This window comes from Schistosoma mansoni, chromosome 1 (assembly GCF_000237925.1).
Source record: "Schistosoma mansoni strain Puerto Rico chromosome 1, complete genome".
Lineage (NCBI taxonomy): Eukaryota > Metazoa > Platyhelminthes > Trematoda > Strigeidida > Schistosomatidae > Schistosoma > Schistosoma mansoni.
This window is the reverse complement of record NC_031495.1, coordinates 60,080,370-60,094,390: the sequence shown is the minus strand read 5'-3', so window position 1 is coordinate 60,094,390 and position 14,021 is coordinate 60,080,370. Positions and strand designations below refer to the sequence as shown.

The following is a 14,021-nucleotide window of genomic DNA, read 5'->3' as shown; positions in this document are numbered from 1 at the left end:
TTCATCGTGAAGTCATGGATAGGCACTGTTGAGTAATTACATGGTAGGCCAGAACAAGTGTCCAGTACATCCTGATTTTCAATGTCTGTCTAGCTACAATCTGTGTTGTGAAACTGTTAATAATTAAAACTAGTTGAAACTGATCATGCAGTTGGTTGAACCAGAGCTTCCTGAACTAAAGTTAATTACAAGGCTCTGATCATTGACTTTCAATTAACTAATTTGTAAAAGCGAAATCTTTTGTTCCGGATTGAAAAAATTTCAAAAGCGAGATGTTGCTTACTTACTCCTGATACTCCTCGTGGAGGAACATAGGCCACCCACCAGAATTCTCTATCCAATTCTGTCATGGACAATCCTTACCACTTCTCTCCAGTTAACATTCATCCTTTTCATGTCTGCTTACAATTCTCAAGCAGTGTGATCTATCACCTTCCTCCTTGCCGTTTCCCTTTACCATCACAAGTTACCACATGTCTCGTGATGCAGTTTGGTGATTTTCCTAATGTATGTACTATCCACTTCCGCAGTCTTTTCCTCACTTTCTTTTCAGATCGAAGCTGATTTGATCAGTCCCATAGTAGGATGTTCGTTGCTGATGGTATCCGACCAACGGACATTGAGTATCTTGTGTAGACTATTTTTCATAAATACATGCAATATTTTGATGATATTAGTAATAGTTGTGCAAGTTTCAGCACCATACTGTAGAATTGTCTTGACATATGTATTGAAGATTCTGATTTTGATGGTGGCTTGCAGACAGTTGCTTTGAGTTCCATATGCTGTTCAATTGTAGGAATGCTGTTGTTGCTTTGCCAATCCTAACGTTGATTTCTGCATCTGATCCTCCTTGTTCATCGGTGACGTTGACCAGTCAGGTACGTGAAAGTTTCCACCTGTTCCAGCAGAGTTTCTCCATTAAGTGTGATTGGTTCGTTTGGTGTTCTCCGTGTTGTGTTTGATGATGTTGGTTTCACACTTGTGTATGTTGAGGCCTACTCATACACAGGAAGTTGATATATAGTGACGAATTCCATTCAATAGATTGTTGAACGATGAACCGTAGTGTCGCGAGTCGGTCTATGCACAGCCAATCTTTACGGAACGCAATCTGTTGATCTCAAAGCTGTGTATCTACTGAATCTTTCATCCAATTGAGATACACTCTGTTGAAAATCTTTGCTGGTACTGGTAGTAATGTGATACCTCCGTAGTTCTCACATTCGCTCAGATCGTCTTTGTTAATTATCTTGAAGAGGTGTCCTTCTTTCCAGTCTGTCTGTGGCACTTGTTACTCCTCCCATGGAGCATGTTTGCAGTTGCTTCTATGTATAACTTGTATATTGTATGTTGCCATGTCTTACTGCTTTCCGACTGTTGATTTGTCCGATGATCACAATAGATTTCTCCGATAGTTGGTGGAGTGATATGTAAAGGAATATCTGTGTGTGCTGCTTGGATTTCCGGTGGATTTAGCAGAGCAGGTCTATTCAAGAGTCCCTCAAATTATTCTACCCATATGTTTCTCTGTTCTTGAATCTCAGTGATTGACGTGCCTTTATTGTATGTATGTATATATATATGCCTCGTAAAATACTGTTTCAAAATAAACGTGTTCATCTTTCTTCGAACTGCATTACTTATTTCAAACTCAAATTTTATCCAATTCTAGAAACTAAGTTGGAAAATTAAACAAGGAGCTCACACTTACACAATACATCAACCAACAGTTTTAGATTAGTTTCCCCGATTTCATTTGAAGCTACACATTTGTAGTATTTCGGCCCGTTTCTGCTCACATGATGTATATCAAGTAGCGAATTATCTAAAATTAAAAAAAGATAGCTGTTTAACTAAACTGAACAAGTTGAAAAGGAATTTTTGGTTCCATAATAACGGGATCTTAATATTGATAACGTTTCTTGTAACAAAAATGTTAACCAAGTTGTATTACTGATCAACAATAATGAAATATGACATGATTTGGTGTTGATGAATATCTGAAATCCAATGAACATATATCAGCATTGACTAATAACTTCATTTACATATTCCTTTGTAAACCGTAAAATAGAAATAACTAGAATTTACTGTATATAAAATTAGCTGTGTAGGAAGATTGTTATATACCAGTATATTGAAATCGTAGTGATCGGGTTAAATTTTTAATCACTTTATTTATCCTAAGTGAACTGAATTACTAAAATCTTTACCAGGATTCATCTAAATGAAGTGTTTTCATAGGTATCATTAAAAAAATATAATAATCATAGACAACAAACAGTAATATTTCACTGTAAGGTATCAGAAGTTATTATGTGTGTATTAACACAATGTGGTGAATACTACTTATGTCGACACATATAAGTAGTCCGTATCATCAATCAGAAGTGGAATACCTGACATCAGAAGGCTAATAAAATCGAGTTGAAGAGAATAGAAGGGAAAATAGAAAGGAATTGTGGACTGGAAAGATCATACAGAATATGAAGTACAGATTATGGGAGATTTGAAAATGAAGTATTTAATGTATGGTTCTCATGTTTTATGAACACATTGATATGTTTAACATGGCTGTATACATCCATTATTTACAAATACTTAGACTTAACGATGTACATGGAATTCTTGACAAAGAAAAAACTCCTGGGCTTGAAAACGTTTTTATTTCTAAGGAGTTCATGATTAAATTATTCAACAAACATCAACTGATCACCACTTTTATAACAATTTACTTCAGGTGAGCAAACAACCAATTAATTTTCAAGCTTGATAAAATTCAAATAATCTTAGCAGAATGACGTGAAATATAGCCTTACCCTCACACAAGCTTGTATATATTCAAATTAATTAAGTCCTGGAAATAATCTACATGACAGATAGTTCTATTTCGGTCCGTAATAATTCACCAGTACTTTTATGTATATTTTTATGCCTGTATGAGTGTGTATGATCAAGTGCATGTAACTACCTACTCATATATTTCTCATATCAGGTTAAATATCAGTTGCTTAAGCGCTTAATGACTTACTTGCATATACAGTAATACTTACTTATCAAGTTGTTTTCATTTGTTCATTCATCTTTCTCGTTCTATACCTGTTAGTCGTATAATTTGAGGTATTTGTTGAAATAAAACGTTCTACCTACTGCGTTTTCCCTTTTGAAATTCATACACCGTAGTAACTTGTAGTTAAATGATATATGAATTATGTGAACAATCACGAAAATATTCTCCCTAAGTGAAGAAAGTTTTCATCACTAACTGACGTCAGATGGATAAAACACCATAAAGCGGCGAGGCTATAGGTCAATGACTTCGTAGTAGATTTAAGTTCCTTAACTCCGCCTGGAGCCTCTCTGGGGTTACTGCCGATCCCAAGCCCGGATAAAGGAGGAGGGTTGGGCATGGGGTTAGCGACCACATTCTGTAGAAAACTAACTCGCTAAAACGCTTTAAGTTGCTCAGAATCGCGCAACAGTTATTCGTCAGATAATGAAAATAAGAATTTTTGATGGCAGGCACATCACCTATACGTTACTGAGTTGAAATCTCATGGTTCATCTTTTTAAAAATTAGTCAGTTCGCGACAGTAGTGAGAGTGGTATCTAGCCTCCCTAATAATGAGTACCATATTATTAACATGACTAAATTTATGGCATTTTTCAAACATTTCTTGTCCTTACTTTGCTTAGAAAAATATTTAAAACAATAATGTTTACATAATGGAATAAGAAAATTTTACTTAGTTTATCATTTATAATAGGAGAACTGTTTCTTATTACTTGAAACCAGGTTTTGATTCTCATCGACCCAATAAATTTGAGCTGAAGGATTTGCTTTACTCCTGCATACTTGTTTAAATGAAGTAGTTTCTAATACACGTATTGCATTAGATTCAAAAGGATATATAATTGGCACATCTAAAATAAAATGAATAAGAAATGAAAATTACAGAAGTGAATGTAGGACAAGAATGTGACTAAGATTCTATCGATAAAAGTATTCTGTTTAGAATATTTCAACAGGCTGATGGAGCTTGTGTATAAAGTATAAACACAGTTATACAACCAAATGATCAAGGATAAAATATAAATAATACAATTTTCAAACCAACAGTAAAGGTGGTATAAATTATCTAGTTAGCTAGTTTATAACTATCTGTGTTTATTTAGTAAAACATCTCAAGGTCAATAAGGACACATCACCAACCAATCACAACATATGCCGCCTATTGTATATTATATTCACCGATTTAAAAGCTTTCGTATAAACATTCGAATACAAATTACTTGAGAAGGATTAGTACTTTTGAGGTTTATCTGTAATTTCAATGCCTTTCACTTTCCGTACAACTACAAAAATACTTAGTAATCTGAAGTTGACATAAGTAGACGAATACAATCGAATGATTTATTTATGAAATTGTATAAATAATGATTTGTTGGCATAAACGGGTAGTACTTAAACATGATAGAAAGCAGGTTAATCTAGGATACTGATTTAAATAATAAAATATCTGACCAATCACAGAAAATTTCTTTCGATGAGTAGAATAAGAGAAATTTTGACGAGCTGTGAAGTGAAATGTAAGTAATGAATAAACTAAACTAGGTATTCCTGTTCGAGATAGAAATGTAGACAAAGAGTATGCAGTGTCATACATTTGTCTTGATAAATTTTTGTTTTAATCATCAAAATATCACCAGCTCGAGATCTTACAGATTCTTTCTTAAGATATCACTATCAATATGTTAACTTATAGTTATTAGAAGTTTCTGTTGATAAGCGATTTCAATGCTATAATAGATCTGTAATCAGTAGTTCATCACTAACACGCATTAACTGTTTATACTGCTTATCTATTAGTAATATATTTTTGTTCTCATAATTGAAAGCGTGAGTCGATTGAAGCCAGGCCACCATCGAAAACCTGGAAGCACTTGCCAGCCGTTTCGTCCTATTGTGGAACTCCTCAGAAGTGCTCATCCACGACCTCGCCTCTCGAGATTCGAACCCAGGACCTACCAGTCTCACTCTAGAGCACTTAATCAATAGTCTATAATAAATCTCCACAAAAAACCCCTTCCGATAATATTTTTGTTCGTTATTTATTTAATTCTATTCCTGTTAATATACTAAGTAGACAACAAATTCCTGCTTCCTAAATAAAATAATAAAATTTCAAATGAGCTTGGATATAATAATCGAAAAGGTATTACGTTTTTCATAGTAATTATACCAAGTTGAGTTTGATGAAACATTATTATTATTATTATTATTATTATTATTACTGTTAAGTGACTTGTTGGCCCAGAGTATATAATCAATGAGGTAAACATATTTCATAAATAGGATAAATGATAACAAACATTAGTAACAGAATGAATAAACAAATTCGTTTTTTTTTTCTCATTTTCAGGACAAATTAATTAACTATTTTCATCAGTATTCATTAATATAAAAAATATTTTGAAAATATTTCCCACTTTTTTAAAAAAAAAACAAACAAACAAACAAGCAACTAATTCTGGCTCAAATTTCTAATCAGTCTAATATTTTTTTATCTTGTCAGAATATTTGTCCTATTTACCTTGTAAATGTCTATACAATTGTTGCTAATCAATAATTGATAGTATAATTATCTTAGTTTATGGGTCAAAATGTTTTTTTTTTGTGTGTGTGTGTGTTCAGTTCAATGTTATCATTAATATCGTAATAATGATAATAATTAAATTTTGACATGAAATTAGCCAAATATATACTATTCATATTATACTGATAGATTAATTGAGACAATATTCTATATAGAATTCTATTCATTGAATAAAAAACTGATGATGATGAACCTTGAATGAATGTTAATTTGGTTATTTATTCTCTGAAGAAGTGGCTTATACTGAGTTACGAAACGTCATAAAATCTAATTTTTCTACTCATTGAGATACTACAAATATATTAATTTATTTATGATGATGATATTGTTTGGAATGTGTTTTATTTTTCAAATGTAATGGATCTAGTTTTGAAGTAATAAAAATATAAATGTCTATGTTTGGGACCATTGTAATCTATAGACTAAAAAATTACTAATTTCTTCCTAATTTCTTTCTCCGCTGAAATCTGGTTTGTTAACTCCCACAGTAGGTTGTTGCTGATAGTGTCTGGCCAACGGATCCGAAGTATCTTGTGTAGACAACTGTTATATTTGAGTTGTTTTTTTTCTGGTTAAATTATCTTTTATCTTATTTGATATGATGAATAGAAAATTTTTTATAAGAACAAACGGCTTGACTAAAGTAAAAACTTGTAAAACTCAAATAGTTTTTTTTAGAGAAAAAATGAATGCATAGTTGAAAGCGTTAGTCAACTGAAGCTAGACCACCAAGGAAAACCTGAAAGCATTGGACGGCCGTTTCGTCCTATTGTGAAACTCCTCAGATGAATGACTTTCTAGGTCAGATACCAATAGATATTGAGGAATATGAAATATCTTACTCTATCTAGATAACTCCATTATGACGTGCTTATTATGATGTTGAGTGATTTAGCTTTTAATGTTTCATTTAGTTATTCGAATAGGCATCTGAAAAATATGAAACTGGAATAAAATATCTGCTTATGTTTTATTTTTGGAGATACTAACTGATTATATAAATTATCTTGCTTTAAAACTACTTTAAACATGATTGTAATTATTTATTACTAAAAGAAATCTACTTCTTTTCTGAATAATCTATTCGTATTTTCAGTAAGCTAATATGATTGTAATCAAATCCAGTAAAACTTAGAGTCAGTTATAATAAATAAATAAAAAATAAAGCAAAATAAAAATGATTTAAATCAAAAGGGTTTTGTGGATATTATAGTAATTTTAATAGTTGGGATCATGAATCATTTGTGAGATAGTAACACACTAAAGACAATGGTGGATTGTGTCGCTTAATGTCGTGGATCGGTTGAAGTTAGACATCGGTTACGTGCTCTGGCGCGAGAATGATAGGTCCTGGGTTCGAATCTCGTAAGGCCGGATCGTTTACGCGCACTGCTGAGGAGTCCTACAATGGGACGAAATGGCCGTCCACTGTTTCCAGGTTTTTTTTTTTATGGTGGTCTAGCTTCGATTGATTTATGATCTCAACTATTAAAAGTAATTTGTCTTCAGTTAGTCTCCTATTTGATCAAAATAAATAAATAAAGTTTTCTGAAGAGAAGTTTTTAGTAGAACAAACAAACTGATTAGGATTTACTAAACTTTTTTATTGATAATTTATCATTTGTACTTCATTAGAAAAATAACACATAAATTCATATGAATTTGATCATTGTGGAATAAGATGTTCACTTCTGTATAGATAATACTTTATCTTAGGTCAATAAATTAAGTGTTGATATTGGAATGGAAACGTTCAGAAAGCATCGATTACTTTTAAGATTACAGTTGCATAGGTTGTAACACAATTAATTGGATTTTTACCTAGTAGCTTGAAAACAACACATTCTGCGAGAAATCTGATGGTCATAAATTTGATTCTCTGTGAACTGCACACAAATAAGAAGTTATAAACTAGAAGAGAATAACTTTTCAGGTCTGCATGATTCCTAGTGATTTGCTTGGCAAAATATTAGTTTCCTATGAAAATCGACTTCAAAATATCATTAGTATTAAATAACCCATTTTAATTTCGTTGATGTATTCAAATTCATATGAGATTATTTCAGACATGGATCATTTTATTAAGGAAAGTTATTTCACCCTAATGATAAAATAAGACTCATAAATTGTTCTGATTTTCCATGAACAAAATACAAAGATAATAACCAATACAACCGATAGTTCTGAGTGAAAGTTCTGTTTTTTTTATTGACATTCACTGAGAAAACACTTCTATAACCTCGAACAATCTGATATTTTCTGCAATATGCTGTTTATTCTGACCATAACTTCACTTGTGATTCTACATAATCAATCACACCAAGTAGTTAGAAGCTTTTGCAATACTATTCACAAGACACACATTTTAAAGCAAAATATGCTTATAACCTTCTCATAGAGAATATATATTTAAACTACAAACCAGCTTCCAGCTGAAGAGGAAATTAGGAAAAGACGTTGGAAGTGAATAGGACACACACTAAGAAAATCACCAATGTGCATCACGAGACAATCCGGAAGGGAGGCGGAAAAGAGGAAAGCCAAAGAACACATTACGTCGGGAAATAGAAGAAGATATGAAAAAGATGAATAACAACTGGAAAGAACAGGAAAGGATTACCCAGTACAGAGTTGGATGGAGAATGCTTGTGGGCGGCCTATGCTCCTCCATGAGGGGTAACAGGTGTAAGTAAGAAAGTAAGTAACAGAAAAGTTTATACATAAAACTTTAAATGGCGATTAATCACTGTGATGTTGTAATGCATGAAAATGTAGTAATGAATATGATGCTAAAAAATACCAAACAAATTATTTAAACAATTTCAAAAGAAAACTGTTTAACTATTTTATTACTATTTATAATGGTCTAGTTGTAGAAAACTATCTATATTCGTGAAACGTTGAATACGTTCTTTTGATAAGATACACAAACAGTTCATATGATAACCTTTTGTAGAGCAAAAATGATGAAGATTATCATTCAGTCGGTCAGCTACAACGTAGGACTAGGCACATATATGCATCGGTCCAACTTGCCATACTTCATTAGCACAACAACATTAACACCAAATTCATAGAAGGAGTTACTTCAATGGCAGTGATATATAAAATAAAGAATGTATATAAGGATATAATATGGGAAGCATAAATTAGGTGCTAGAAATAAAGGTATGAAGCAATCTCACAGTTTAAAGGAAGACAAAGAGTGTATACACCTGCACCATTGTGATCGATTCTGAGCTATGTCACCAAGGTTCTCTAACCATTGGTTACGATAGACACGTGGACCCCAACCAAGTAGTCTACATCTACCAACATGGTTCATACTAGAAGTTAGTGACTTCAAGCACTGATGACACTTTTTGTTTTGGCTACCCCTAACTCTCTTCCAACCATCCCCAACACTAGACAGCATTGCGCATCATAGATTTTAGGATCAGACGAATGTAAATTCATTTGATAAGGTTTAATTAATTCATATACTCACTAGTTTTTTTATACAACCAATAAATTTACAATGTAATTCATGAAATGCTTGTCATATTTATTGATACATATATCAATGAAAATATCATATCAATGTACTGGCAATAAAATGTTGGTTAATTGATAATATATCTCTAAGCAATCTTCAGTTGGTAAGTAAAGGGTATACATACAAAAACAAATAACAACCAGACAGATTACTTACCTCTTATAATATTTTACCTCTTATTATACAAAATACGATCTCATGGGAGGTCTAACTTATCATACTTTAATTTGCTCTATTGAAACTATTGAAGAAATCCTATACATTACATATATATACAAATTAATTAAAAGCAAATGAGTTTTTTTTAACATAATTTACTAATTGTTGACATTTCTGTCATTATTTCACATTCATTCCTTAATTGATGTTGATCAATCTCCATGATTTATAAATAAAATATTGTTCTCTTTTTCTATATCAAGTATCCATTGTTTTTGTTACTTCTACACACAAACATATAGAATTGTATATAGTTGAGATCATGAGTCAAGTGAAGCTAGACCTCCATGGAAAACCTGAAAGCACTGAACGGCCGTTTCGTCCTATTGTGAGTTCAACGAGGTCGGTTGGGAGATATCAACTCACTGAAGACATTGGTGAATGGTTGCTCAATTTCGTGGATCGGTTGAAGTTAGACACTAACACCGTTGGATGCCGGCTGGGTGGTCTAGTGGTTAAGTGCTCGCGCGCGAGACTGATAGATCCTGGGTTGGAATCTCGTGAGGCGGGATCGTGGATGTGCACCGCTGAGGAGTCTCACAATAGGACGAGACGGTCCTCCAGTACTTCCCGGTTTCCCATGGTGGTCTAGTTTCAATTGACCCATGATCTCAACTATATAAAATTACTAAAATCTCCACAAAACCCCCTTCACATACAAAATTGATTTGGGATCGAAATTTCAGATAACGTCTAATATTGATACGCTAATCCATAGCGTATGTTCAACTTGTCTATAGATTTCTCTCGTATATATCAACTGTTAATTTGTTCTTTTGGAGATTCTCGTATTCTAATGATAGACGTAAATATGTAATTGTTATTCAAGCATTCTAAACGATATAGAATTAATTAAGTGTAATCTTACATATGTTACAATGTTTGTGCAGTGAAAAAATAGGATTTACACCTATAATTGTATTAATTACAACAAATCATTGTATTATGATAATATCGAACTTGGCATTAAATTTAATGATTTATTTTACGACTAAAATAGTAGGTGGATGTAAATTGTTGAATATCTTATATCAGATTTTCATGTATGAAGTTTACAGTTTTGACAATATTTACACTGATAGGTCCTGGGTTCGAATGTCGCAAGGCGGGATCGTGGATGCGCACTGCTGAGGAGTCCCACAATTAGAAGAAACGGCCGTCCAATGCTTCCAGGTTTTCCATGGTGGTCTCGCTTCAATTGACTCATGGTCTCAACTATTAAAATTACTACAATATCCATAAGACCCCCTCTGATAATATTAACATTTCCTTTGATATTTTTTTACTAATCATACAATTCAACGTAAATTTTTTTAAGATATGTTGTATTCTATGAAATATGTAGAAAAGTAGTAGTAATCATAACAATAAACTAGGTCCCAAAAAATTTGATCCGAAAAGTCAATGACACTTAGTGTTTCTTTGCAAGTGTACTCACTCATGAAGATGATGAGAGACGAAATTCAAGCTAATATCAGCTAACTAAATTAGCACAATTTTGATAATGCTTTTCTGACATGATAAGTTCTCAGTATTGTAATTTCCAGTGAGTATCCTCTAAATTCAAGCATAACACTTTGTTGTTAAACAGTTAGGGTAAAGATAGGCACAAACTCTCGATCAGTAGTTTACTAAAGCCTCAAGAACTTATCTAACGTGATGAACATGAGTGTTGTGTGAAAAAAAGCATTAAAATAATTAAATACTGTTTCAGTAAATAATTTGTTTCAAATTATCTAAAATTATCACCCTAAATCAAAATGATCTACTTGTCTAACAACAGTATTATATTATTATAAGGTAAAAGATTAGACCCATCAGTTGTATAGTTTCTAGCAAATTATTTTGTATATACGCTACACAACTATTTGAATATATGTTGTCCATCATAAATCGTTATATACATTGGGAGTGAGTTATGATATTTATGTATTAAAACACAAAAATTATCATAAACCTGTGTTGTTTCTGGGGCTTAGTTCTGATTAGATGATTATCTTTAATTTGAATCAAATTCACAAGCATTATAAGCAAAGTTGGCTATATTGAGGCAACATGCACAGTATGCACATATGCCAATAAGAGACTGATCAGTTGCAGTCCTAAACATCAATTGGAAGATTCAAACAAACAATATCAAGTGAACTTAAACTTCACTCCATTGCAAAAGTAAGCGGCTATCAGGAATCATTAGCTGAGTGGATAACGCGATGGTGTTTGAAGCGAAAGGTACTGAGTTCGAGTCCCAGAGTGAACACCAACTCTGAGATGCAGGTACATCCAGCTGACGAGTCCCAAATAGGACGAAACGCGCGTACTGGATTGTACTGCTAGCCACTATCCATCTTTGCTTCATCAATCATTTAGGTGAATACGATAATAAATATTTTCAAAAAATATGGTTAGCATAATAAACGTAGTGAATAATATGTACAAACTCTTTCTATGTAACTGAAATCATCATCTTTAAGCACATAATATTGTTAACAGTTTGATCGTCACCCAGTTTTTTATATGTAATTATTTTTATAAATGCATATGAAAAGATATCAAAGTGATTAAGACAATTTGTGAAGCCATGGTAATTATTTTATAGATCATACGAGTTAATATTATTATTAAGAAATAAAGATATGAAATTAGGTGTACTAATAACTACAAGAATATCGAGAACAAGATAACATGAATAGGTTTCCAAACATGAACTCCGCCAGTAGCTCTTCTAGAGTTAGTGCCGGTCCCAAGCCCACAAAAAAGACGAGGGTTGGGCATGGGGTTAGCGTCCCTATCCCGTAGAAAAACCAACTCGCTAAAAAAATCGCTAACCAGAAAAAATAATTCAAACCGTTTAAACTTTGCCCTGGGAGTTGAAGGAATAATTGTGACGCCTCATGATGAAAACCGAGATTTTTCGGAAGTCACGAGGCTGATGCACCTTCTAACAACCAGAGCAACACTCTTTATAGGTACATGGAACGTCCGAGCAATGTGTGAGACCAGTCAAAATCCAAACATGAGATACAAGTAAACTTGGAAAAACAAACTTATTCAAATTATGATCATTAGAATTATACAAGAGTAAAGAAAGAACAAAATATGATTAATGTAATGGCGATATAGATGAGGTAATGAAGGATAAACAGAAAAGAAGGAAAAAGTTATTTGGCCCTACATTTGGTAGGAAAACATAAGGGTATTTCAAACGTTTTACGAATACGAAGATCATGGTCGTTTGGTCGAATCCATGTAGCCTCAACTTGATTGAAGAGGTAAGGAGTACTTTAGGGAGTATTTCTAATAATTCTGAATACTTTAGTTTTGTCAATTTAACAAAAGATATGTAGTGATCTTATTTGATTCATTTGAAACTATCTCAAGAAGATACTTTTTGACTAGTGGATTAAACTAATTGATTGTATGCCTCATATAGCTTTTAACATTTGAGCAGCTACACTAAAACAATAATACAAATTCTATTAACGAAATCAGGTAATTCGTTCCTTGTTCAATTAGATGATACCATTTGTTTTTATATCTTTTCTCTAACTCCAAGTAAATTATTGGTGATTTTAAGGATTATAAACATAATATAATCTATATTATCATATTGGATACAATAGATTAATCATCTCATATTACATAATAAACTAATCAGGATAAAGTCAATAAGATTAATTAGCTCAGTTACATTTAGTCAGTAAAGGTAAATTATTTATTGTTTTTATGGATATTAATATTTACATTACATAAAATATTCTAATTGTTGTGTATTATGGTGTCATGTTTGTAGATTGACTAAACTAATCAGTAAACAAAGATGGATAGTGGCTAGCAGTGGAATCCAGGACGCGCGTTTCAATCTTAAGTAACCTTTCCATAATTGTCTTAGTCGCGTATCATTAGCACTTCTATTTATTGATGACTTAGCATCTATGCAATGATCATTTAATTTTATGGATCAGTCAAATACACTGATTTTTGAAAGTAGAGTAAAAAATTGGACATTACTTTCACAAGCACAGACGTAAACCAACTCTGTGCCTAAAGACTAACACATTTTACGTGGGCTAATAAAATATAACAAATAGTGGTTTAATATCACGTAAAATTTCAAATCTGTAATATATACATATGGTTGGAGCGTGTACATAGAATTTGTTATATACCTCATGTCGTTATCTACAGGCGGCATTTTGTGGACTCAACAACCTCATTGCACACGAAGAATATTAATGCAATATGGTCGAGGCTGAAAGAGTTTTTGCGACCTTATCATCGCTTCAGAGGCCTACTATTATGGAGCCATACTGTATGCATTACGATTTTAGACCCTCTGAATCTCTTTCTAACCTTGACAAGTTTTTGAACCGTGTGGAAGACGTTTTTCCACTTTAATTCTTTAGTTTTGTATAGTATATTTTTACTACATACTAACAGATATTTGATTGGCTAATGTTTCCCAAGGTCGTCCATAGATTATAGTCTTACCATTTCTTTCAACACCAATATGCATTATAATGGAGGAAAAAATTCACTGGTTTTCTATTCACACTTTTTAATACAACTAACATTATTATATTAGTAAAATAGATGTATTTCACTAAAGC

The 14,021-nt window shown here is 32.4% G+C and overlaps 1 protein-coding gene and 1 non-coding gene across 2 annotated transcripts in view; one reads left to right on the top strand and one right to left on the bottom strand.

Annotated features, from left to right (window-relative positions):
* Window positions 1-14,021, bottom strand: part of Smp_194780 (neurotracting/lsamp/neurotrimin/obcam related cell adhesion molecule) — a gene marked incomplete at both ends in the record, with an annotated part of 47,794 nt that overhangs the window by 26,925 nt on the left and 6,848 nt on the right. Inside the window, 2 exons of the mRNA XM_018795059.1 lie at window positions 1,715-1,828; window positions 3,790-3,927. Of these exons, the coding sequence (XP_018649409.1) occupies window positions 1,715-1,828; window positions 3,790-3,927 (252 nt within the window). The remainder of the gene's footprint in view (window positions 1-1,714; window positions 1,829-3,789; window positions 3,928-14,021) is intronic.
* Window positions 11,599-11,670, top strand: Smp_tRNA_01941_Pseudo_TTG.1.1. Its single transcript has one exon. It is a non-coding gene (tRNA).